Genomic DNA, 24,828 nt, shown 5'->3' on the forward strand with positions numbered 1-24,828 from the left:
TCTGCTCTCTCGTATTGATGAGTGAGAATTGACACGAAAAGCAATCGAAAGCGATCCACAATTCTTTTTCTTGCATTTTCTTTCCTTTCAAGCCAAATCTGTTCGTGTTCGGCACAGGACCCTCTTCCCGCCACAGTAAGACGACACATAAGCTCAGCTGCCACACATCTCAGTCCTAAGCCCGCACGTAAACGATTCGGTAATCGCCTCCAACCAAAAAAAAGGGGTGAGATTCTGCCCTTGCCTTGGCCCATTGTGCCGTCTCTCGACCCCCTTCGTTTCCTGACACACCTGTCAATCACAGCACGAAGGCCTGAGCTTCAAAGTGAAGGAATTCTCCCACGCAAAAAGGGTATCTTCTTGGCTATGCGATTTTATACACTGCTGTACCTGCAGCGTCCCCCTGCTAGAAGCTGGAAAGGGCGGTTAGGTAACAGCGACTTAATGCTCTGCCTTGTTGGGTATGCCCGTCATCTGCTCCGCCAACACATCGGCCGCAAGCGCGGGCCTGTCGCTGACTGACTTGCCTGCTGTGGTGCCGCCATCGACGGGCATGATAAGGCCAGTGATCCATTTCGCCTCTTTGCTGCACAAGAACAGAATAGCTATCGTGGAGCCAGGTCAGCATCAGGCACCGCCACCGCCACACACCGCAGGACGAAGGACAAGGGGTATTATATACCGTAGCCCACGTCCCATCCAGTGCCCTCTTGCTTCAACAGGTTCTGGTTCACCCTTGCCTGCCTCATTTCGTCACTGATACCTCGACTCCTCACCATCTTTGATAGCCGGCGAATTAGTATCGTCGCTGAGACTTGGAGAACACAATGTCCTGGGCGATATCACGTCGCCTCCAAAAGATCAACGAAACTTAACAGTAGGGGCAAGAAACTCAGGAAATATTGAAAAGCCGACACTTACCGGCGTGAACGCCATGCCTGGACACACGCAATTAACCCTGATATTCTCCGTTCCATGCTGCGAGGCCATCGCCCTCGTCATTTGAATAATTGCGCCCTTGCTGGTTGGGTACAACAGGCTCGGATTGCCACCTTGTAAGCCAGACACCGAGGATAGATTGACGATCGCGCCGCGGCCGATCCTGCGCATCTCTGGGACGACGTGTCGGACCATTAAGACCATGCTCGTGACGTTGATGCGCATATCGCGCTCCCAAGCCGCGAGGTCTACCGTCGTCGCGTCGCCCATCGCGCCGCCTACGCCGACGATGTTCACTAGGATACTCACGGTGCCGAAGAGCTCGATCGTCTTGGCCACAGCGTTCTTACATGAAGCCTCGTCCGTGACATCCGCATGAATAACAGCTGAGATGCCGCCTTCCGCGTCGATCATGCGCTTGGTCTCCTCAGCCCAGGAGGCGTTGATGTCCAGGAGGGCGACTTTGGCGCCTTGGCGGGCGAGCAGAATGGCTGTCGCACGGCCGTTGCCAATTTCACCTAGATATTCAGTTTAGCATGAAATGAAAGGGTGGTCGAGGCGGGGAGTCGAACTCACCGGTCATTCGAGAACCTGCCCCGGAGACGATGGCGACTTCGTCGTCGAAACGGAAGGGTTGGTGGGGCGGGTTTGAAGCCATTGTTCTCTCCCGAGTCAGTACCCCTTACAGAGTAATGTATAACAAATCGATATCAAACGTGTTTAGCAGGTACTCTGGTGTGCAGAAACGCGGTAATACTTAAACTGCCTACCTACCTCTTATTAGGGGGTTTTGAAGCTTTTGACATTCTGGGCAACGCAAGCACATGACTGGGTGTTATATGTAGCCTCGAAGGATCGTACGCGGTTACGGTTGATGCCCGTTTGCGGGGGCATGTCCCCAAAAGCTTGTATGAATGTTCTTTTGAACGGAGGTTTTGTGCCTCTGATTGGATCACCGGCTTGTTGACCGGGTTGGAGAAGATACAACAATTGGAGACGGGTGCATATGAGGCAGGAAAATAGCCGACGGAAACATTGCGCCTTCCAGCCATCACACAAGAAACAACAGAGTCAAAGTGAGAGAGAAACCAACCACGACGCTGTCATTCCTGAAGATCGCACAGAATCCCGCGACGGCGGACTCACAGTGCTCATGGCGGACAAAGAAGGCTATCTCGCAAAGCCATCAGGCGACTGCTGCTTGAAAGGCTCACTTCACGAGGGGAAGCCCAGAGGCCGCACCGAGACGGTCGCCGGCGTCGAGACGTACATCTCCACTCCGCAGGGCAAGAACAATGGCAACATCGTGCTCTACTTCCCTGATGTATGGGGCTTCTTCAACAACGGGTTCCTGGTCATGGATGGATTTGCGGATGCTGGCTATACCTGTATAGGGTTGGATTATTTCCGAGGGGTAAGTTTTCGATCGCGGCTGATTTAAAGCCTCGATAACTCATGTGAATGCGTAGGACCCTGTGTGGAAACATCGTAAGAATCGCGATGACCCAGCCCCAGGGTTTAATTACGAGGCGTGGAAGAAGAAACATATCGCGTTCGCAGACGAGGTCGTTCCGGGCTGGGTTGAGGCTGTCAAGGCTCAGTTTGGCTCACCAACAACGAAATATGCGTGTGTAGGGTAGGTCCACCACTGGTGGTATAAGTGCGTCGACTCGATTTGTGACTTCCTGTGCCAGGTACTGTTTCGGGGCCCCATATGTCTGCAACGAGTTGGCCAGAGATATCTGTACTGCAGGCGCATTCGCACACCCAGCATTCCTGAAGGAGACGCATTTCCGGCTGCTGAAAAGTAAGAAAAGGCTCGACTTCGCTCCGCTTCTGATCCACTAACATGCTATTCAAGAACCTTTGTTCCTGTCTTGTGCCGAGACAGATCACACCTTTGGCACGGAAGCACGCAACGAAGCGGTCAAGATCCTCCAGGAAGGCAGGAAGCCGTACAATTTGCAGTTGTTTTCGGGTGTTGAACACGGGTTCGCGCTTCGTTGCAACCTGGACAACCCCTATGAACGTATGTGGATGTTCAAATCAGCGAGGTGCTAACCTCTTCGCTTAGGCGCGTGACTTAACAGTTGACAGGTTATGCGAAAGAAGAGAGCCTGAGAGCGATCGTTCAGTGGTTCAATTTCTGGCTGTCACAGTAAGAACAAGTGATGGGAGGGACTGGCGAAAAGAAATATAGCAGTCGACGATGTGCTGAGTAAAATGTGAGAAGCAGATAAGGTCCGGGCGGATTTCTCATCGTTTGAGCCGCCGAAGATATATCGATGCTTAGCTAAGGAAACATGATTGATCACGACAGAATAACAGAAGTGGCGGAAGGGGTGGCAGTGGTGGGAAAATCGGTGACCGCACTGGACCGCAGCCTTGTCTCTAACGAAGCTGTTTCATTTGACCGCTTAACCTTCTTGTCATGGACTCAGCCTCGCACCACTCGAAAGATCGATTTCTCACAATCAAAGCGTAAGAATTGCGAACTTTTCTCTTTCGCACACACCAGTCAATCCATCTCATGGTAGTCCCACAGCCTCCTCGGATTTTCTACCCATATCTTGTGGAGAAGCTCTTCATCTCCTTTGCACCACTCTGCACATTGTCTGATGAACTCGGGAATGTCAACGACCAGAAAATCTTGGATTGCTTTCGGATCACCGCCGGGATTCAGTTCTGGACCACCCGTATGAGGCCAGTCGCTTGCCCAAACGATCTGATCCGGCGCAATTTGGAGCAGCTTTCGTACGTGAGCGTCAAGATCTGGCACGTCAATGAGACGATACAATCCACTGAGCTTGACATAGACATTACGGTTTTGCACCAGCAGCTGATAGAGTTCGTTGCAGCCCGGCTGAGCCATTGGAGATCGCCCTGCTTCTGGGTGACCTACATGATCAAAGACAACTCTGAGCCCGAGACTGGGTACAATGGGAGCGATATGTGTGATCTGGTCCATCGAGACGAAGATCTGGATCACCCAGTCTAATCTTTTCAGCCTGGCGGCATACTTTGGCAGGACCTCGCGCCAGACTTCGGACCCGTAGCTCTGTGATCTCGTCCGCAAGTTGATGCGCACGCCGCGGAAACCGACAGAATGCATTTCATCCAGTTCCTCGTCGGTGACAGTGTCCGGGTCGATGATGGCAACCCCGCAGCCTTTGCCTCTGAGGCGGCGGAGACCATCGAAATTGCAGGCGCTGTCTGTCATGTACACTGACATGGCCACGATGCACACATGGTCTATGCCAATGCTTCTCTCAAATGCGAGAAGCTGGTCTAAATTTGCTTGCTTGGGATGGAAGGGCGCATCATCGTTGATTTTCCAATGGTCCTGAACGCCACAATAGACAAGTTAGCACTTGTCTTGATGAATAGGTAAGTGGTTGGGACGCTTGGTCACAGACTTCGTCTATGATGTGTACATGACTATCCCAGGCACCCTTTGGCAATGCGATACGTTGTTCAGCCATTGATCGTCCCCGGAATCTCACAAGCGGCCAAGTCTCCCGATGTCGTCGTGCATACCCCAAAATACAACGACTCACCCGAGCAGTGGTATTTGTAGCAGGTGAGGCGCCGTCACCGGCGAGTAGCCGGAGGTCGCCCACAGGCTATAACATAGCCTGACCTTGAGAGCTCCCGGTGCACGATCACCCACAAAGTTTGCCTGATCCGGAATTGGAGAATGTCACCAGTACTAACTAAACTCTGTTCGTCCTTAGCCTATGAGCACCAGACTTCGGTCTTCCATCTTTACACAATGCCTTCACGTCCAAGGTCGGAATCATGGTGCCGTGGTCAGAGTCTTCATATGGAGACGAGGGCGATGGTCACCCTGGTCTAGCTACCTATGGGTATGGCCTGCTGAATGGCTGGATGTCCGTTTCTCTCTGTTGCCAGTCAGGATATAATGGACGAGCATGCTGTACAGACAGGCAAATGTGCTGGAACACGAGCTACTTTCCCCGCATTCATTTCCCTGCCTTCCATAGCTCTCGTGCTCCCTGAGAAGCAAGGCCTTTTCCTGCATTCTGGACTGGACTTTACACCAAGCAGATAAACGATGGGTGTCAAGCAGAACTTGAAGTTATGGGAAAACCACATCACATACATCGACGAAAATGGAGTCGAACAGTCGAGTATTGCGAAGAGGACCATTCCTATCCCCCCTTGGAAGCTTGTTTGTCTTCTTTCAGGACGAGCCTGGATGTTTTTCTTTGTTGGACTGTAAGTACCGAGTATTGCACCTTGATATTATTGTCAATACTCTGCATGCTAACAGCCAACAGGGTGGCTTGGGTTGCCGATGGATACGATTACAATTCTGTCAATCTCGTAGCCACAGAATTGTCAAAGGCCTACGGCGAGGACCTGACCAACATCACACTATCTATTACCCTGACGCTTATCTGCCGTGCCTTTGGCGCCATCATCTTCGGCATCTTAGCTGATATGTTTGGGCGTAAATGGGTGATGGCTCTGGACCTCTGGTTCCTCGCGGCGCTTCAAATCGGTACTGCTTTGGTCAAATCCTTTGGGCCCTTTGTCATTTGCAGGACTATATTTGGGGTATGCATGGGCGGAATCTACGGTCCAGCTGCCGCGATAGCTATGGAAAACATGCCGGTGGAAGCCCGAGGACTGTTTTCGGGCATCTTCCAGAACGGGTACGCCATGGGATACGTCCTTGCGGCCATGGTCTCGATCGTGGGTATGCCGGACACAATTCATGGTTACAGAGTCGTCTTCTATGCTGGAGCGGGTTTCACCGCCACCGTCGCCATCATCATCATGTGCATCCCTGAGTCGGCCATATTCTCCACACAGCCCGATGAGGGCATCGATGGGATGACAACCGGAATAAACCCTAGAAAGAGAATCTCACTCTTTTGGCGGGACGCCACCCTCGTGGCTCGCCAATACTGGAAGATGTTTCTGTTCTGTGTTCTATTTACATCGATTTACAACTGGATGATTCACGCCTGTCAGGATATCTTCCCGTCCTACTTGAAAGTTCAGAAGGGATTCACACCGCGCCAAGCTAGCCTTGCTGCGATCCTTGGTCAATGTGGCGCCATCATCGGTGGCTCCACGGCAGGTTACTACTCTCAGTTCTTCGGAAGACGCCTGACATCCATTGTCTGTATCATCGTGGCCTGGGCGTTCATTCCGCTCTTCACGCTTCCCAACGGTTACAGTGCAATCATGGCAGGGACATTTTTCCTCTTGGTCTTTGTTAACGGGTCGTGGGGAATCATGCCCATCTTGCTCAACGAGTATAGCCCCCCACAATTCCGCGCCGTGTTCCCTGGTACAGTTTATCAATTAGGCAACATGTTCGCCGCCCCAGCCGCTCAATCACAAACCGCGGCGGCCAGCGACTGGATCAGAAATGGGAAACCGAACTACAACCAAGTGATGACCATCTTCATGTGCGTCCTGTTTGCCGCGGCGATCATAGTTTGTGCGTGTGGCCCTGAGAGATTGGGCAGTCATTTCGAGGTGATCAAGCGCGCTGGTGCGATCGAAAACATACAAAAGGAGGAAAAGGAGCTCGGTTTGCGCGGCGACATTGACCATGACCTTGAGATCGAGGACGACATAAAGACAAAGAATACCACGATCGAGCATGTCGAGACCTTCAAATGAGTCGCAGCATAGGTTTCTTGAGATGCGATATGAGGTGGAAAAGAAGAAAAGGGTGGGAAAGGGGCGGCTTTTCGGAAAAAATTCTCAAGACCAAGACAACAGGTTGGTACAGAGATTCCGGCAGCGTTCATGCAGGAAAATCGCCACTATAGTACTATGTATCCTCTTTCGGGGGGCAATGCTAGCAGTAGTCTGACCCAGGTAGTCGCTCACAATGTTGTTGACGGGGCTTCAGAGACCTGAGGATGGCAAGTGGCCACCACTTTTCGAAAGACGTAAGAAACCGTCAACCGTACTTTTATGATGAGAATGTAATGGCGACTTACGTGGCCACACGTCAGAAGGAAACGGTCAGTGGTCTCTGATGTCGAAGGATGTTGCAGAGGCAAGCAATAAATGGATTGAAAAATGGACGACTCGGTAGTATAGATCCCTCCAGAGAAGGGCCACAAGAGCGTCCAAATTGCGGGGGAGGCGGCAGCCTTGGGAATCCTACCGAGTACGAATATGGAGGTACGAGGTCCTAGGCTGGCACAGCCACCGAGACAAGCCTTCCCCGTCTCTGGGCTCGATACCTTGTACCCAGTACTGAGTCCGCGAATTCAGCCTCATCACCAATTTCAAGGCCGGAAGGAGCCTAGCCAGACGGATTGATGATTCGCGAGTTCCAGCATGAGCCGGGCTTCCCGTTGACAAATGCTGAATTCTGCCACCAGCGGAGCAAACAAATGCACTCTATGCAATCCAATAGTCGCCCAGAACGCGCCGTCGAGGGCTCTTTACTTGGACTCTGTACCAGTGCTAGTACTTGGTGTTACTGCTTGAGCCTTTGGGGGCCATCGGTCGACATGTTGATTGGCAAAGGCCTGATTAAGGCGTCCACCGACCCACTGTTGGAGGTACTGATACAATCAAGCCAGGCAGAGAGTCTGAAGGGGCGCGCAAGTCATGAATCTACAGAGGCTTGCCATGGACTGTAGTGAGAATCACATTTCCGCTCGCTGACTTATCTTCGCACAGAGCATCGATAGTGTGTTCAGCCATCTCTCGCGACAAGCGGCCGCGTGGCTAGCGAGTTCCTTTGTCTGAAATGAGGCTCCCAAGGTCGAAAGACACAGGCCTGCCCAGGCCCAATTTCGCCTGACTGGGTTCCGAAAACAATACAAGAAACTAAGCGCTGTTGCACACACCAGCCCCAGGGCCCAGGCATGGGTGGGCTACCTTTGCAAATATGGGGCAGTTCATGTTTCGAAGACCAAAATGGGCGCCTGCGTCTGAATTTCCCGCCCTCGTCCTCTGCACCAATTTTCTGTCGCTGTCGCTGCTGCTGCTGCCATCGTGGTCGACGTCGACATCATGCTGGGCGCATTGGTTGCGCTCGGCCTCGCTGCCGTTCATGCATCCCAAGCAGCGCTCATCCGTGACACCATCTCGGAATGGTTCTGGCTTTCTAGTACGGACATCCCCCCTTCTTTGCGATACCTCTCTGTCCTTGTTGCTAATTTTCTTAGCGGTGGTTGACGGCAACTACTGGTATATTACGGGAGGGGAATTCTACGAGACGGTCAACGATGTGGTGACAATGTACTACCGTGAGAGATGAATACCCCCGCATCGCCGAGAGCTGTGTTCTGACCACATTCAGAGGGCAATACACTCGTGGTCGACCTCACGCAGTCTTGGACGAATCAGACAGTTGGTTCTACTGCTTCAGTAGCAGACCCTGATGGAATGATCTATGTTCGACAACCGATGGTTTTTTATGACAAGACGCGGAACAAAATAAGTCGATATGGTGGATGGCCGTACGAAACAGCCGACTTTCCGTCATTGCTGTGGTCCTTCGAGGCAGGATCAGCCGACGTTACGTGGAAGAATGAGACAGCACCTTCAACAGATGGCCTTTCAGCAGATTCACCAGGGCCATTCGCTTCCGCAAATGCCTTCACGAATTCTACTTATTACAACTTTGGTGGGGATGTCGTGGGCTCCCTTCCCAACATGACGGTTCTATCCGGCCTTGTCACACGAGACTTTGTGGCTCAATCTTGGACAAACTCCACAGTCATTATACCAAACCAGAGCAAATATCGGACTCAGGCTCGCATGGTCCACGCGCCTAATTTTGGGGGGCAAGGGTTTCTTGTGATTGTGGGCGGAGAGGCACCACCCACAGAAGCATCTATCTACGAGACTGGATCATTCATGGTTGATATGTCAACAATCACTCTGTACGATATTGAAACCGGGGATTGGTTTACGCAAACAGCAACGGGAGACATTCCGCCTCCAAGATCAGAATTCTGCGCCGTTGGGGCAGCATCCAGCGACGGAAAGAATTTCGAACTGTAAGAATCTACCCCCAACTTGCAGTATCTGCCCTCTGCTTTACTAACCATACTCATTCCAGGTTCGTTTACGGTGGTTCCACAAATACTACATTCGATCTGAACCACGGTTCCGACGAGGGCTACCTTAACGTCTACACCCTCTCTCTTCCCGCGTTTCAATGGTTCAAGTCAAAATCAACTACGCCTGTGCGTCGAGCTTGCCATGCCTGCACTGTCATCGGCAAGAGACAAATGGTGTCGATTGGCGGCAGATTGCCTAGTTCCTTGCAAGCGCTGGGTGCCGAACAAGATCCATGGGCAAGCGGGCTGGGGGTGTTTGACATGACGAGCTTTGAATGGGTGGATCACTACGACGCAGCTGCACTTCCATATGAATCGCCTGACGTGGTCAAGCAGTATTACTCTGAAAGTTATAAAGAGCCAGACTGGAGTGACCCGACACTGGCCACGATTTTCGGTATGTTCTCTTCGCTCTTCCTGATACTAAATTTTAGAACATTTCTGACTGGCCGTCTCCAGCTTTCACTCCACCCACGAACTCCTCGTCCGACAATTCTACTTCTTCAGGGGGCTCAGGAGGTTCCAGCAGTTCCCCAGACACCTCTACAGGTGATTCCTCCTCCTCATCGTCGTCGTCATCATCATCATCATCATCAAGCAGCAACGCCGGTCCGATAGCCGGCGGTGTCATCGGAGGCGTTGCACTGCTCTCGGCCATTCTTGGGCTGTGGTACTGGCTGGCAGTACGACGAAAGCGGCAGGCCCGGTATGCAGAAGCTGCCGCGGCGGACAAAGAAGCCGACTTCAAGCCCCAGCTCGAAGCTGCATCACAACCAATGTTTGAGGTAGACGACAATTCTCGGTCGGAATTACATGGGTTGTCGCCGAAACCACAGATTATTGCCGAGTTGCCTGTGAACGAGGAGCATCAGAGACATGTTGGTCCTGGTGCGGCAAGGAGATGATGATTTCAAAACGTGAATGAGCATTGGAACATTCAAAAAAAATCCAGCGTCGGCGTTTCGAGATTGGAATGGGGCCGCAACTTCGTGTATGTATATTGTATAGATTCTTTGCACCAAAATCTTCAAAGTTTCATCAAAATTCGTCTTGAAAAGTTCCGCGAGGCATTTTCCGCCGGCCTTGAATTTCCGTTATCTCCGTGACAAAGAAAGAAAAGTTCCCCGGGTTTCAGATCTTTTATCTAGACATGCTATCAAGGTGTTGTAATACTCGTCTCAGTCGCGTTCCGCCATGTCGCTTTCCAGGAATTCAGGAGTCTTGGCCCTCCCCCTTCCTGGCAACCCCTCCAAGACGCCAACACGACATCATGGACGGGGATCGAACTCCTTTTTTCCCTCTCTTATCCCCGACCAAGACACGGATCAGACGAAAAAACCGGTGATCGACATCGATATAAGTTATGCTCGCTGGGCCCCACGCCACAGGGTGAAGAAGGCTGTTGCCGCACAGTAGCTACTAGTTAATATGGATAGGCTGATGATCAGGCTGTGGTCCCCTATTTTCTGGCAACCATCCCCCCAGGGCTCTCTAACTAACTTCTCTACTTGCGATTCGCGCTGCGCAGGACAGCCATTTTGTCCTCTTTACCCGTTCATTTCTGTGCCAGGGGTAAGTGGCTTGAGGTACGAAAACGCCCGCGATAGAGGGACTTCGTCCCCCTTTCAAACGGTCTCAGAGAAGCTCGTGCAGCCGCTCAGAAATATCCTAGTTCCGACGATGGCGGTACGGACACTCAAACTGCGTAAACTGTATAGTCTCCCACTACTCAGCGACTAGGCCAGTTGTGCTCGCGTTGAAAAGTATACAGATTGATTCGATTTGCTTCAGCTCCCGCCTATGTCGCTGCTTACATTTAGCGTACCAGCACATCATCAGCTCGTCCATGGATTAAATCACGGAAAATAGATCTATTGCTCCCCAAGAAATCCCAGGACGGGCAAGAACTGGACTCGACCGTATAAACGTGTTCAGGAGAGAAAAGCAGCAGCCACCGTGTCAGCGTGGATCCCGGTACTTAGACTGGGGAGAAGGTGATCATAACCCCCTTTGGAAGCAAGCACGCAAGTTCATTTTCCCTCCCCCTCATCCATCATCAACACGTCGAGAAGGATATTGAAGCACGGCAACAACGACCGAAGCTTGAGCTTGACAGCGCTGCAGCTTGATGAGGATAGCTCGGCATTTCGCGCAGCGCCGTCACAGAGCCTGCATGCTAAAACCACACTCGAAATCTACAAAGGATAAAGATAAAAAGAGGGTAGACGGTAGACAGCCTGTGAGGACACATGCTCTCTTAACACCACGTAAAGCCTTAACTCGACAGTTCGAGTTCCTTCTGACGAATCAATAACACCATTTACATTCTCCTCCGACGGCCGCTAACAACATGAGCACCACGCGACCAACATACGCTTCCGTCCTAAAGACTCTTCTAAGATCTTAACCGCAATCCGAGCCCAGATCGCCCCTATCTATTTTTCCAAGCACTCAGACAGCATAGTGCGTCAGATGCCGTGCTCACCGCTGCTGTTGGGCTTGTTGAGCTTGTCACCATCGACCTCTATAACCTGCGGCTCTCGAATCTTGGCGATGCTCGGTACTCGAGCTTCCAAGGTATTGTGTTGCGATGTTTCTGGGTATCAAGTCAAGATGTGGGGAAATATAATTCAATCACACAATCACCCACCAACCTAAGAGATTTGACTCTACTTTCCTTTACGAGTTTGCCTTGCACAGGCATCCTCCAGCTGATGAGGGGGAACGGGCCGCACATGAAGAGCTAATATTATGCACGCACTATCGAGTGAGACCATCGTGTCACTCGGGCGGCAACTGCACCATTCATGCACGAAAAGGCGGGCGAGTACATTCGCAAGCCTACTTTTCCGTCTTCCTCAGATCTCAATCCTAACGGAGATGCAATGTCCAGAACCATGGGTGCCGATCCTACACCTGTACGGTGGGTTGGAAATTAACATGCATGGTAACAAGCTGTTGGTGACCATATATGAGACAATACCGGGGCGTAATCAACCGAGACGGACAGAAAAGGTGCTAGTAGCTTAAGGTCAGGAACAACAGGTCGATTCAAGACGGCTGGTGTTGAGGGAGGGGGATGTTGTGGTGTTTTAGCTTTCTGGCGGATTGAAGACCTCTGTTAATAAAGTTTAGAATGCGGGTCGTCCGTAGCTCTTCGCTAGCCATCCTCCCATCCTCCCATCCTCCCATCCTCCCATCTTTCTTTCTTCATTCTTCATTGTCATGGCGACTTGGGGAACAGGTCGAACTATCTGTCACTTGGACTTTCCAGAGAAATTGGCTGCACCTCATTGTTGTCCCTCTAGGCATCCTCACATTTGGGTTTGCCAATCCTTCCTCTCTGATCGTCAAACGATGCACGAACCCGGACGTACAGGCGAGAGCCCGCGAGAGCCCGGGGCTCATGATAAAGGTCCAAAATGGCTAGTCGAGCATGCGGCAGCACAGAGAAAAAGCCTCAGAACATCGTTCAGCCAGATAGGCGGCGAGAGTCAGATCACGGGACATTCAGGCAGACGCAGAAGTGCAATGCGTGGCAGCGGACCGACGCAAGCAAGCTAACCAGCATCTTCGAATAATTTGTTCCTGAAGGGATCTCAACCGAAGAGCTAGGAACCCGATGCCATGTAGGTCAAAGATAGCGAGGCTGTCTGTGACCCTCTCGGCCCTCTCCATCAGAAGAGTTGGGTGGTTTGATTAAACTTCAACACCTGCGCAGGGACACAAATCACATGACAATGGACATGCAGCATTTTGATGCTCCCATGCTGCTGCCTGCTCGGTGCCTGCGTCAATCTAAATAACACTGACTGTCTTACCCTCTTTTTCCCACTGCGCGACTGGCGAACTGCACAGGGGACTCCCCCAACAACAGTGCGCAACATGTCAAGCACATGCAATTCTAAAGGCAAGCTCAACCCTCCTCCCCTACAAACTGCGAAAGTACAAGAGCTGGCGGTTCAGGTGCAAGAGGAAAATGACAGAAAGTCGAACCTTGAGCAGCGGATACTGGACCGCATCAAGAAATGTCTCCAACGGGCTCAACATCCAAACACTCCAGAGTCGGAAGCCCAAGCCGCAATGCGTATGGCAAGCCGCCTGATGACTCAACACAATGTCACACATGCCGATCTTCTAGATCGGGCTACCAACGATGACGACTACGCCGCCCTAGGAGGGCAGTCGGTGGTGGCCATCACCAGCACTAACGGAAGTGGAGCAAAAGTCATTTCCCAAACTTGGGTTCACGACATTGCCGCGGCGATGACCATCTTCTTCGACTGCCAGACTTATTCCACGCAGTGTCTGGCTTCCATTGAATGGACCTTCTACGGGATTGCTGCGAACACGGTCGCCGCTGCGATGGCCTTCGAAATGGCTCATAATCTGACCCTCGAATGGGCCAGGAGCAAAGCTGGCAAAAACGCAAAACATAGCTATTGCCTAGGCATTGGTATTGGCCTGGAGAATATTGCTCGAAAAGAGAAGAGAGATGAGAAAAAACGTGCGGAAGAGATGGAAAGACGACGTGAGCAATGTCAGCAAGATGGGCATATTTACCATTCTACCGAGGACTCCAATGATGACCAGAATGCAACCGCACGCTCATCGCTAAATCCCGGGATCTCCCCATGCCTCGAGAACCATGAGAAGCCGTCACTCAAGCTGGAGGATAGTGACAATGTAAGAGAGCAGGGAAATACGACCGACGATAGTGACGTCGAAGATCAAATGATATTTAAGGAGGAGGAAGATGAGGACGAGAAGAAACGAACTATGAAGCCGGAGGACGGTGAAGACCAGAAATTAGCGCGCCCAGAAAATCAAGGATACCTCAGCGACGAGGATGAAGTTGAAGCTGAAGTGACTTTTAAGGAAGAGGAAGAGAAGCCACTGGACCTGGACGCTGACTTTGACGAACAACTTCACGAGATGGTTCCTAGTCATGCTCCCGCAACCTCTGCTACTGTTGGTGATCATGAAAGCGAAGGTCAACTCACGGTCAATCCCTGGAATTCAAGCCAGGCTCTGGTGCGATTCCGTCAGTCTGCCGAGAAAGTTGCAGATGAGTACTTGAAGGCGCAGAAAACGAAGCTCAGCAAGGGTAGACGCAGAGAACGCACGGTCAGAGACCATTGTGCGTACCGAGAGGGAGTCGAAGACAGCAAGCGGATCGACGTCAAGAGAAGAAGGATCGAGGGTGCCTGAGTGCAAATGATTGCTCGCCAGTTGTTTTCGAATTCTGCTCGCGAAGCTTAGGTTGTTCCACAAATGTCTTCACCGGCTGGATGGAGCCGTGGGTGTGATGGTCTGCGTCTGTCTTGGTCAGGGCTGAAGCTCAGTTGAAAATATTAGACACTTCTCTTATCCAGGTACCTGCGTATTTCACCACCTGCAACGTCTTCCAAATGATACCGCGTTAGCTTACGACCTATTTATCCGTTCATTCCTCCCGAAAATTCCACGGCATTCATAGCATCCAGACACTACGACCTTCTTCATCGGCGTTCGACTTCGGGCTCTTACCACCGAGAGCATTTCAAGCAGTTAGACAGCTCATTAGTGGAGGGCAGAAGCAGGACCTCATCGCCGACTCGCAAACATTATGCTTGAGCTCTAAGACTAAGATTGAGTGGGCCTTTTAAATTTCATATGCTGGGGCTGTTGACGTCTACGGTCTATTTGAAATCTCCACAGTCAGTATGGTTAAAAACGGACGATAATAATATATGAGCAATGATGCAGCAGTAGATGGAACACCCTGACGACAACAAGGAGCGGTGAATTAATGAGACACATAACTACTGGGGCAATGTCGAACACCCCTCCCCCCCCGCTGAATGCGTGTCTTTCTGGACTCATCAACCTATCACTAGGCTGAAGTGGCCTTCACTCATCCCCTAGAATCGAACACCATGTATGTGGAGAGCAGTTTTTTTGTTCGCGGGAGATCTGGGTAGTCAGCGGCCGAAGGACTATAACGCAAACATATCCATTTTTATTTTTATTTTTATTGATATCATAATGACGTTTTGCTCTTGCCGTTTTCGGCCTTTTTCTCACGCATTATTATTATCAAGTAGTACCGAGTCCGGTAGTATTCATATTACTATTATACCGAGCCGTTGCGCGAGTGGGCCCTCAGCACCTATGGAGCACGAGTCCGGACGGACAGGTCGGCGCTGCCGCTCGCCTGACAGGGCAGAACCTCCCTGCCTTTTTTTTTTTCTTCGACCGTCCATGCCGTACATAATGGCGCCGGTGAGCGTCCGCATCCGCTGAGTCATCTGCCTGTCTCCTGCGCCTTGTGGATGATGTCCAAAACGAGGGCATAACTTGCGAACACCCCGAAATCTGCGCGGAGTCGTCAGGATTCAGGCCGTGTCTCCAGCAGCATACGCGGCTGCTTGGTTCTTTGTATTCGGACTCCTGAGGTAAGGTCCAAGGAGACCAGACCTGGAATTACGAGTAATGGCCGTGAGTTGGTTGGACTACCCTGCTGTACTGCTGCGGAGGCGGTGCCGGCCCGCGGAAGTGATGCTTTAGGTGCCGTGCTTGAATGAGCTTGAATAGCTTTGCATTTGCGACGGAATATGCTAGCGCTGTGACGGGATCTGTGTGCATGTCCTATACTAATCAAGTCTCTTTCTGTCCGACGGCATCTAGAATTTTGCCTTCTCCAGTCTCACATAGCACATTCGCGGATGGCGCGCCAGTTTGTTCGCAGCCGCCGAGCTGCTCACTTTGGCGGGAGTCTTCCTTAGCTCGAAGTTCCAGAGCATCATGACCAGGATGATTCGCATTTGCAGATAGGCCATTCGCCGACCAAAGCACGCCCGGGGTCCGAGTCCGAACGCCAGGTGTGGTCCAGCCTGCGCGTCGAAGACCTCCTTCCCAGCTTCCGAATTCTGAACAAGCCAGCGCTCGGGTCGGAACGTCTTCATGTCCTCTTCGTCCGGTGTCCACTGTCCGGCTTGGTTTTTGGCGTTCAAGCTGGATGCGCTGCGCGTCGAATCGTCGACGGGCAGAGGAGGCGAGAGATATCCTGGCCCGTTCTGCATGAAAAATACGTCTGTGCCCTTGGGGATGTTGTAGCCTAGCAGTGTGGTGTCCACGGTGGTTGTACGAATTGACCCATTGAAGAGTTGTGCTGTTCGGTTCATCTCCTCAATGGTGGCGTCAAGGTATGGAATCGGAATCTTGATAATCTCTTCCATTGTTGGGTTACGTTGTTCCGCTGTCGCTGCGGCATAGGCGGATCGAAGGCGAGAGCGGAGGATAGTCTGGACGGATTGGGCACCAGTAAGATATTTGACAGTCCATGTGAGCGTCGTACTCGTTGTGTCGTGACCGCCAATGAGGAAACCAAAGAGCTAGTAGAAGAGTTAGTGCATCATGTTCCTATATTTTTTTTTTTATTTTTTTATAAAAAAGGCCCTGTATGTGTCGACTAAGTAGACTTTGTGGATAGCAACTCACCTCGTCATAAATTGCTCGCGAATGATAGACTGGGCTTCGATTCTCTTTCTTTGCGGCCGCAGTCTCTCGCTGTAAGATGTCGTCAAGGGCGGATCTCTTTACTTTGGTCCCGGAAGACAGCTTGCTGAGAGACTCCTCCACCATATCGGAGAAGAGCTTCTCCTTGGCGGCTCTGGCTTTTCGCATGTAAGGCAGTTGGCGTAAGACCCAGTGGGCGAAACGAGGGAAAGGAGCCTTGATTGAGACTTCGAGAGACTCTGTGAGTGTTGCAATGGCCTCGAAAGTTGCCGGACGGTGGAACTGAGGGAATGGCATTGGGTCACTGAGAGACTGCGGACGGTCCAGATTTTTCGCTGACGAAAGCTGCTGCAGCTGCGCGAACGTGTTGCTATCCTGGATTTCCAGCCCGAATGCCGCCGCAAAGATGACATCAAGCGCCACGTTGTAGATGTCCTCGCTGGCCTCAAACGCATGTCCCTGCGCCACTTGAGTCTTAAAGTCCCAAAGCTTGACGAAAGTCTCGGTGTTGGCGTATATCTGAGGGCCTGTGACTGCATGGAGAAAGGCAGGAGTCATGAGGTCCTTCAACAGGTTCCGATGAAGTTTGAATTGTTCCTCTGTGGATTTGAAACTGATATGCATGTCTGGCACCAGGCCTGTGAAGACATCAGCTGTAAAATTAGACCGGTCGAATTCTTTCGTTCTTCGGAGGAGGACGTCGCAACTTTCGCGGTGATCGGAAATAATGACCCAAGGCCGGGCGAAAGGCCTAGCAAAGACTTGGACAATAGGTGATTGGTGCTTCGTTACTTGGTCAGCGATCCACGGCCAGACTTCTTCGGTTCTAGCCATATAGTTCATCATCTCAGGTATATCGCCAAAGAGAGAATGGGTGGCCGACTCATTGTATGGGATGCCTGGAATGGGTCGGGGAAGGAGCCTACGGTAGCCAAGGTAGAGAAAGGCAACACAGACGGGGGTGAGTATGAAGTAGGCGCCTGTGACTGGCTTTGTGTCGGTGACTGAGAGAACTGATAGTCTTCCCATGGCTTGGAGTTATATTCGGCTTGTTCGAAAACTGTTCTCGCAAGGGAGGGGATGGAAAACAAAAGAGGTACTTGACTATCAGTCTCACCAGCTCGAGGAGGCAAAGAGCGAACTTTATGTATACTCCTGCAGTCTTCGGTTTTCAAGGGTGGACACATTCTCACTCAGCCCGCCCAGATGCCTGTCTGAAATGCCCCCAGAAAGTCGCGTTCACCGATTTTGGTTCTCGCACCTGACAAAAAGCATGTTTCTGTGCACCCATAGGTCGCCTGAGACATCACTGCTGTCCTTGTGCAGCCATAGCGACAAGTTCGTCTGACAACTAAGCGAGCCTGGCCATAGGAAACGGCATTTATACATGAGACCCTTTTCACCGGTAACGCAACGTCCGTCATCCAGGTGTCGGGGTCGTTGGTCGGTAGGTCGTTTCGATATGCTGACACGAAGGTTGAAAGAAGGCGGAGGCTTCAACTCTGATGACCGTGTGAACAGACTTTCTCTGGTCGTCTCAGTCGTATAGATACAAGGCTGGCCCGAATGTGGCCGTGTTTGAGTCGCTGATAGATGCCGCCATTCGCCATCGAGACAAATGTTTGTGCCCCGTCTGCTATGGCGCTGGCGGAGATGGGTTGGGTCGATTGACCCGAATCTCGGTCAAACTGGTCGAAAGGACTTACCGTATTGATAATCAGCCCGATATCAGCCCGCATCTGGCTTTGGATGATTATTTATACTGGTTTCAGCATGTCCAGTCGGTGTCATGCCCACTAGGAGAGACAACCACCACCAAGACACCTCCAGCCAACACCAGAAGTGGCCAAGAAGTGGTTCAATTGGACAGGCGACTCGCCGGCCGAGGCCCGCCCTCATTGGATCGTCATCGCGTGGCTTCTCGCTTACAATACGCACCGATACGAACCTCATGGCACAAGCAAGCTCTAAGCCTGGATGAGGGGGTCGACGTTGATTTTCCCGGGGTCAAGTCTAGTCGTGGTGTCATGGAACTGCGGCGGCAGCGGGATCAAGACAAGCTACCAAGCTGCCCCTTCTCAGTCAACCACTTCAGCCACTCTCCCTCCAGGCAACACTGTTTCTTCGCTTCACCACCATTGCCCCGGGAGGGTGCTCTTTTGCTCTTTGGTCTCGCACCATGTCTTTCATTTCGCCACTGTACATATCTCTCCTGGTTCGCCAGCTTCGATTCGTGTGAATATTGATTGTCACTTTGCCCCTCCACGATTCCTGCCCGTACAGAATTTATCAATGCAAATGCCAGGCACAGAATATCGACCGCTCTGAGAGACGTTGTGCTCCAAGGACCGAGAATCCTCACATCTGTATCGCTCCCATTGCACCATGGCTCTCTTCCTGCGCCAGGTCCTTACTCTGACCCTCAAGAATCTCCTGGTTGCTTTTGTCCGGCGCTGGTTCTCGACCACTATTCGAGCATTCCTCTTGCCTTGCATCTTCGTCGGCTTTCTGTGCGTTATGTCTACACCTATCTTTTGGTAACAGCTCCTAATCTGTCCAGATCTTACGCGCGCTTTCTGTTCATTCCTCCCAGCGTATATGGCATTGGTGACCCAACCCCGGTTCGAAGTCTATCTGAAGCGCTTGACCTGGTCTCTGGCGGTAGAGACAAGCTCGTTTTTGTCAACAGCGGGTTCTCGGATGGCGCAATTCAATCCGTCATTGACAGAGTGGTGAATGATACTGGGTCATTTGGTGGCCGAGTCGAGATACTGTCCCAAGAGGAGGAGCTGTTGACCGTCTGCCGAAACTCAATCAGGGGAACGTCGTCATGCATAGCGGGTGCCGTCTTTTTCTCCTCTCCCTCGGAAGGAGACGCTGCTCGGTGGAATTACACCATCCGTGCAGACGGCGGGCTTCAGTCTAAGATCGTGACGGACTCCTCCAAGAACGACGTCGAGATCTACTTGCTTCCCCTCCAACATGCTATTGACCGTGCCATCTCTCAAGTCGAAACCGGCAACCACGGGGCGACAATACTTCCCGATACAGCAGATGAATATCCTTACACTTCCTTGACGAAACAGGAGCGTTTGAAGCGTATCCGGACCCGATATATGGGAGGGATCATCGACATCCTAGCTGTCGCCTTCTTCATCGGGGTTGTAGGCGTCACATATCAGCTTACCGGAGCGATTGCTTCGGAGAGGGAAAACGGCATGGCTCAACTTCTTGACTGTATGATGCCGAATCTGAAGCGGTGGCAGCCACAGATGGCACGAATTATCGCCAACCACCTCGCATTTGATCTACTCTACGGCCCCGGTTGGATCATCATGGCAATTATACTTTGTGCAGGTGTCTTCACCAACACTTCACCAGCTATCGTCATCATATTTAATATCTTATCCGGCTTGTCGATGTCATCATTCTCAATCTTGGGTGGCGCATTCTTCAAAAAGGCTCAACTCAGTGGGATTACCTCTGTCATTGTAAGCCTCTTACTCGCCATCATCGCCCAGGTCGCCAGCAAAGCAGGAACAGCATCTGTCGCCATACTCTCTCTCCTTTTCCCACCAATGAATTATGTATACTTTACGATCTTCATGGCTCGCTGGGAAAGGCAGGACCTTGCCACAAATCTGGTGAAGCAAGCGCCAGAGAATACATCTGCTCTACCAGGGATTGCTCTGTGGATCTTCTCAATAATTCAGATTTTGGTTTTCCCTATCCTTGGTGCTTATGTGGAGCGCACGTTCTATGGCACAGCGTCGCAAAGTCGAAAGACCACATATTCGGATGATCTTACAGCCATCTCAATGTCAGGGTTCACCAAGGAATATGTACCTTCATGGTTAGCGAGGATTCGCGCGATTTTCACTAGGAAACGACTCACGACTGTACTTGCCGTCAACAACCTGACCTTGGATGCGACAAGAGGTCAAATAGTGGTGCTACTCGGCGCCAATGGTAGTGGGAAGTCCACCACTTTGGATGCGATTGCCGGCCTCAATTCTATCACCTCCGGAGAGATCACCGTCAATTTTCCCGAGGCATATACTGGACTAGGATTTTGTCCTCAGAAAAATGTGCTGTGGGATGACCTCACTGTGGAAGAGCACGTCCGCATCTTCAACAAGATCAAGAGCCGGAAGTCCTCTTCGAAAGAGGATAATCTGCAACTCCTGGCTTCGTGCGATATCGACCGAAAAGCCGGTGCCCGTTCAAAGACATTGTCCGGGGGCCAGAAGCGGAAGTTGCAGCTGGCCATGATGTTCACTGGAGGATCGCGAGTATGTTGCGTGGATGAGGTGTCCTCCGGTCTTGATCCTTTGTCCCGGCGAAAGATCTGGGATATTTTGCTTGCTGAGCGGGGGGCAAGGTCCATCATTCTGACGACACATTTCCTTGACGAGGCTGAGCTCCTTGCCGATCATATCGTGATCCTGTCTAAAGGTATTCTGAAAGCTTCGGGAACCTCGGTGGAGCTGAAACACAAACTAGGCTCGGGATACCGAGTCCATATTTACCATACCCACGGGTCTCAGCAGCTTCCGACGTACGAGGATGTCAATCATGTTCGACGGGATGACCAGACGATTTACGCATTGACGGACTCAGCAAAAGCAGCAGACTTTCTTCGCCGGATCGAAAGTGCAGGCGTTGGGGAGTATCAGGTTAATGGTCCTACAATCGAGGACGTCTTCCTGAAGGTTGCCGAGGAGGTCAAATTGGTGCAGGAACAAGCTGAAAAGACGCGCGCCGATCACACCCTCCAGGAGACTGGCAGTCACAGCAGCACCGAGATTGATCCTGGCAACGCTGAAAAGGCAATGTTCAGAGATGAATCATCAGGAGAACCTCCTCAGCTCCTAGATGGACGTCGCATCAGCATGCCTCAACAAGCTCTAGTGCTTTTCTCAAAGAGATGGGTTGTCCTTCGCCGGAACACTCTCCCCTACCTTGCGGCACTGCTGATTCCAATCATTGCTGCCGGGCTTGTCACCCTCTTCCTCCACAATTTCCAAAAGACGACCTGCAGTCCAGCATCATTAGCTCTGGTGTCCGACATTGAGTCTTTGTCCTCGCAGGTTGACTACGACATTGTAGCGGGACCGAGAGATCGGCTTGGTCAGAATGCTATCCAGCTTTTTGCTTCTACGCTAGCAGGCAGCACGGGCGCCGCAGGAATTGCAGCCAACACCACAAAGTTGTTGGAATCAATCCATCTGGTTGATACCCTCGATGAGTTCAACCACTACATCGACACCAAGTTTGCCAACGTGACGCCCGGTGGCTTTTTCCTGGGAGATTCAACTTCACCACCCACTTTTGCGTGGCGAGGGGATGGAAATATTGCGTTCTCGTGCATCATTCAGAATGCCATGGACACCTTGTTGACCAACATTTCTATTTCAAGCCAATACCAAGCCTTCGACGTGCCGTGGGGTGCAGATGTCGGGAAAGCATTGCAGTTGATCACATATTTCGGGCTTGCTATGGCTGTCTACCCATCCTTCTTCGCTCTGTATCCGACGATTGAGCGGCTGCGCAACGTTCGAGGCCTCCACTACAGCAATGGCGTCCGGTCGGCACCTTTGTGGCTTGCGTACACAGCCTTCGACTTCGTCATTGTCGTCATCACCAGTTCGATCACCATTATCATTTTCCGGGCTGTCACCGACGTGTGGTATCATATTGAATACCTTTTTGTGGTGTTCTTTTTGTATGGCCTGGCCTCGACACTATTATCGTATGTCATATCCCTATTCTCGCGGTCGCAACTGGCAGCTTTTGCTTTCGCAAGTGGTGGCCAGGCCGTGATGTTCCTGCTTTACTTCATCGCTTACATGTCCGTTCTCACCTATTCACCGATCGACAAAATCGACAGGAATGTCGATATCTGTCATTTCACAATTGCAGCCATCTCTCCCGTAGCAAATCTAACCCGCGCACTGTTTGTCGCTCTCAATGTTTTCTCGATCACCTGCAGGGATCGAGAGTTTGCTTCTTATGCTGGATCAATGACCACGTTTGGCGGTCCCATTCTGTATTTGATTCTGCAATCCTTTTTGCTCTTTGGGCTATTGCTGTGGTGGGATTCTGGGCCGTTCTTTCGACGTTTTCGCAAAAAGCAACTGGAAGAGGAGGTGGAAGAGAGAGATACTGTTGAGGCGGAAGTCTCGAATGAACTCACAAGAGTGTCCTCGTCACAAGATGGTCTTCGCGTTCTGAACTTGACCAAGCGGTTCGGGAAAACACTCGCTGTCAACAATGTAACATTTGGTGTGCCTCGGAGTGAGGTCTTCGCCCTCCTTGGACCAAATGGAGCCGGCAAGTCGACGATAATATCTCTGATCAGGGGTGACATCCAGCCAAGCCGACGAGGAGGTGATATTTTAGTCGATAATATCTCTGTGATCCGACATCGGGCTCAAGCACGATCTCGCCTCGGAGTTTGCCCTCAGTTTGACGCGATGGATACCATGACTGTCTCTGAGCATCTGCATTTCTACGCCAGAGTCCGTGGTGTTAGCGACCCTCGCCATAACGTCAAAGCAGTGATGCGTGCGGTTGGCCTGGAGCAATATGCTGATAGGATGGCGGCCAAATTGTCCGGTGGCAACAAGCGCAAGTTGTCCCTCGGAATCGCGCTTATGGGCAATCCCAGCGTCCTCTTGCTTGACGAGCCCTCGTCAGGCATGGATGCGGCAAGCAAGCGCGTCATGTGGAGAACACTGGAATCGGTGGTCCCTGGTCGATCTTTGGTGCTCACCACCCATTCGATGGAGGAGGCAGATGCCCTCGCAACAAGAGCTGGTATCATGGCAGGCAAGATGTTGGCGCTTGGTACCACTGATTACCTTCGCAGAAAGCACGGAGACGCGTATTATGTACATCTTGTACATCGTAGGGCCCCACACGCATCGGATGAAGACATGCTGCGGATCCGAGACTGGATCCTGCGGAATTTTCCCGATGCAAATATCGAGAGCAAGGTATATGCAGGCCAGATCCGATTTTCGGTGCCAACAAAAGGATTGTACGCGAGCAAAGATGGTGAAATTGGCGCCGAGTCTGGCATCGCGTCTCTGTTCACAGCTCTGGAGAAGAACAGATCGGAGCTGCAGATTGAATACTACAGTGTCAGCCGTGCAACGTTGGACCAAGTCTTTCTCAATATCGTGAGCAAGCACAACGTCGAAGAAGAAGGCGGCGAAACACCTCCATTGCCGAAGATCAATTTGATGAAGGAATTGTCACGGGTAAGCTCCCGCTTCATGAACAAATGAAACGCTCGGGGATTTTTGGGCACAGCTGGGCAACAGGAGGGATTATGTACCTCCGCATATACGGGAAACAATCAGATACAGCTCAGGCCTCTGGCGGCCTGCTTGGAACGAAGTGCATGCCTTTGGGACGTCGTCTTTCTTGTATCACACTGGGAAGTTGGACGCACATCGCTGCAAAAGTCGTCACCATCCGGAATCCCTGAAATCCGGTCCGGTGGTAAAAGTCAGATAGTCTGATTTGTAATGCATCCCCTGACTCGAGTTTCGCTTACGACCCAGATGGGGCAGATGGAACTGGGGGTTCCGCACCAAACTTCGGCTCAACGAAAGATGATATCTGGAGCTGAACGAGTTCGCCGAGCGGGACTTCGTATTATCTGGATCCGCGACGGATTTTCGCGACCCTCTGCTGGTCAATCAAAGAGTCAGCATCTTGCACCCAGCATACCAAACCCCGCAGAGACTTAATAGACTCCGGACTTTGACCGCAGTGTGCCTTATGATTCAATGTCCATCCATTGTTCAACGACTCTGAATTGACATGACTCCCTGCCAACGTCCATCGAGATACAGGGGACTTTTGGAAGATGCCAGCTGTTTCAGGCAATTCAGGACACCCCACTCACTTATGGACTCTGCAAGATACCCGAATGGGTTCCAAAAACACCGGAGGCTGGAGTCATGATTGACTGGCGCATTATCCGGAAGCCGCTCAGCCGATTTATGCACTAACATGCGAAACCGTCCCTTTGCCCAAGTGGAGGCTGGCGGTCAGTGGCCAGATGTCCGCCTTTTTTTCTAGGACCAAATTTATTTCCCTTTTCTGTTGATCTTTTTTTCAGGCTATCATCTTCGCGACCTGTTTCGCCGGTCGTCTCCTTGGACGCGGTAGCCCTTTTCTTCGATCTTGTATAGAGCTGTGCGTGGCAAGCTTGGTCCAACCAGCCCCCGGTTAATGTGGGGGAAGGGGCGAACGTAGCCGAACCCCCCAAAAAAAACTTTTGAATTTACCCGAGGATTTAGGA

At 51.6% G+C, this 24,828-nt stretch overlaps 8 protein-coding genes across 8 annotated transcripts; 5 read left to right on the forward strand and 3 right to left on the reverse strand.

Moving 5' to 3' along the window:
• Positions 1 to 441: 441 nt before the first annotated feature.
• A1O5_07051 (uncharacterized protein) lies at positions 442 to 1,597 on the reverse strand (the record flags this gene model as incomplete). Its single annotated transcript, XM_007747640.1, has 4 exons — positions 442 to 605; positions 683 to 779; positions 922 to 1,457; positions 1,516 to 1,597. The coding sequence occupies 4 exons, from the start codon at positions 1,595 to 1,597 to the stop codon at positions 442 to 444; spliced, it is 879 nt and encodes a 292-aa protein (XP_007745830.1).
• Positions 1,598 to 2,092: 495 nt separating this feature from the next.
• Positions 2,093 to 3,101, forward strand: A1O5_07052 (uncharacterized protein; the record flags this gene model as incomplete). The annotated part of the gene is made up of 5 exons (XM_007747641.1): positions 2,093 to 2,353; positions 2,409 to 2,575; positions 2,634 to 2,746; positions 2,801 to 2,968; positions 3,037 to 3,101. The coding sequence occupies 5 exons, from the start codon at positions 2,093 to 2,095 to the stop codon at positions 3,099 to 3,101; spliced, it is 774 nt and encodes a 257-aa protein (XP_007745831.1).
• A 356-nt stretch (positions 3,102 to 3,457) lies between these two features.
• A1O5_07053 (uncharacterized protein) lies at positions 3,458 to 4,421 on the reverse strand (the record flags this gene model as incomplete). The annotated part of the gene is made up of 2 exons (XM_007747642.1): positions 3,458 to 4,282; positions 4,356 to 4,421. The coding sequence occupies 2 exons, from the start codon at positions 4,419 to 4,421 to the stop codon at positions 3,458 to 3,460; spliced, it is 891 nt and encodes a 296-aa protein (XP_007745832.1).
• A 593-nt stretch (positions 4,422 to 5,014) lies between these two features.
• Positions 5,015 to 6,600, forward strand: A1O5_07054 (uncharacterized protein; the record flags this gene model as incomplete). The annotated part of the gene is made up of 2 exons (XM_007747643.1): positions 5,015 to 5,178; positions 5,241 to 6,600. 2 exons carry the CDS (start codon positions 5,015 to 5,017, stop codon positions 6,598 to 6,600), a joined length of 1,524 nt encoding a protein of 507 aa, XP_007745833.1.
• Positions 6,601 to 7,956: 1,356 nt separating this feature from the next.
• A1O5_07055 (uncharacterized protein) lies at positions 7,957 to 9,916 on the forward strand (the record flags this gene model as incomplete). The annotated part of the gene is made up of 5 exons (XM_007747644.1): positions 7,957 to 8,053; positions 8,112 to 8,192; positions 8,246 to 8,948; positions 9,011 to 9,408; positions 9,471 to 9,916. The coding sequence occupies 5 exons, from the start codon at positions 7,957 to 7,959 to the stop codon at positions 9,914 to 9,916; spliced, it is 1,725 nt and encodes a 574-aa protein (XP_007745834.1).
• A 2,980-nt stretch (positions 9,917 to 12,896) lies between these two features.
• On the forward strand, positions 12,897 to 14,222 carry A1O5_07056 (uncharacterized protein; the record flags this gene model as incomplete). The annotated part of the gene is made up of 1 exon (XM_007747645.1): positions 12,897 to 14,222. The coding sequence occupies one exon, from the start codon at positions 12,897 to 12,899 to the stop codon at positions 14,220 to 14,222; it is 1,326 nt and encodes a 441-aa protein (XP_007745835.1).
• A 1,454-nt stretch (positions 14,223 to 15,676) lies between these two features.
• On the reverse strand, positions 15,677 to 17,540 carry A1O5_07057 (uncharacterized protein; the record flags this gene model as incomplete). The annotated part of the gene is made up of 2 exons (XM_007747646.1): positions 15,677 to 16,387; positions 16,494 to 17,540. The coding sequence occupies 2 exons, from the start codon at positions 17,538 to 17,540 to the stop codon at positions 15,677 to 15,679; spliced, it is 1,758 nt and encodes a 585-aa protein (XP_007745836.1).
• Positions 17,541 to 18,896: 1,356 nt separating this feature from the next.
• On the forward strand, positions 18,897 to 23,803 carry A1O5_07058 (ATPase; the record flags this gene model as incomplete). Its single annotated transcript, XM_007747647.1, has 2 exons — positions 18,897 to 19,021; positions 19,072 to 23,803. 2 exons carry the CDS (start codon positions 18,897 to 18,899, stop codon positions 23,801 to 23,803), a joined length of 4,857 nt encoding a protein of 1,618 aa, XP_007745837.1.
• Positions 23,804 to 24,828: the final 1,025 nt, after the last annotated feature.

The sequence above is a fragment of the Cladophialophora psammophila genome (genome assembly GCF_000585535.1).
Source record: "Cladophialophora psammophila CBS 110553 chromosome Unknown aczJe-supercont1.10, whole genome shotgun sequence".
Classification (NCBI taxonomy): Eukaryota; Fungi; Ascomycota; class Eurotiomycetes; order Chaetothyriales; family Herpotrichiellaceae; genus Cladophialophora; species Cladophialophora psammophila.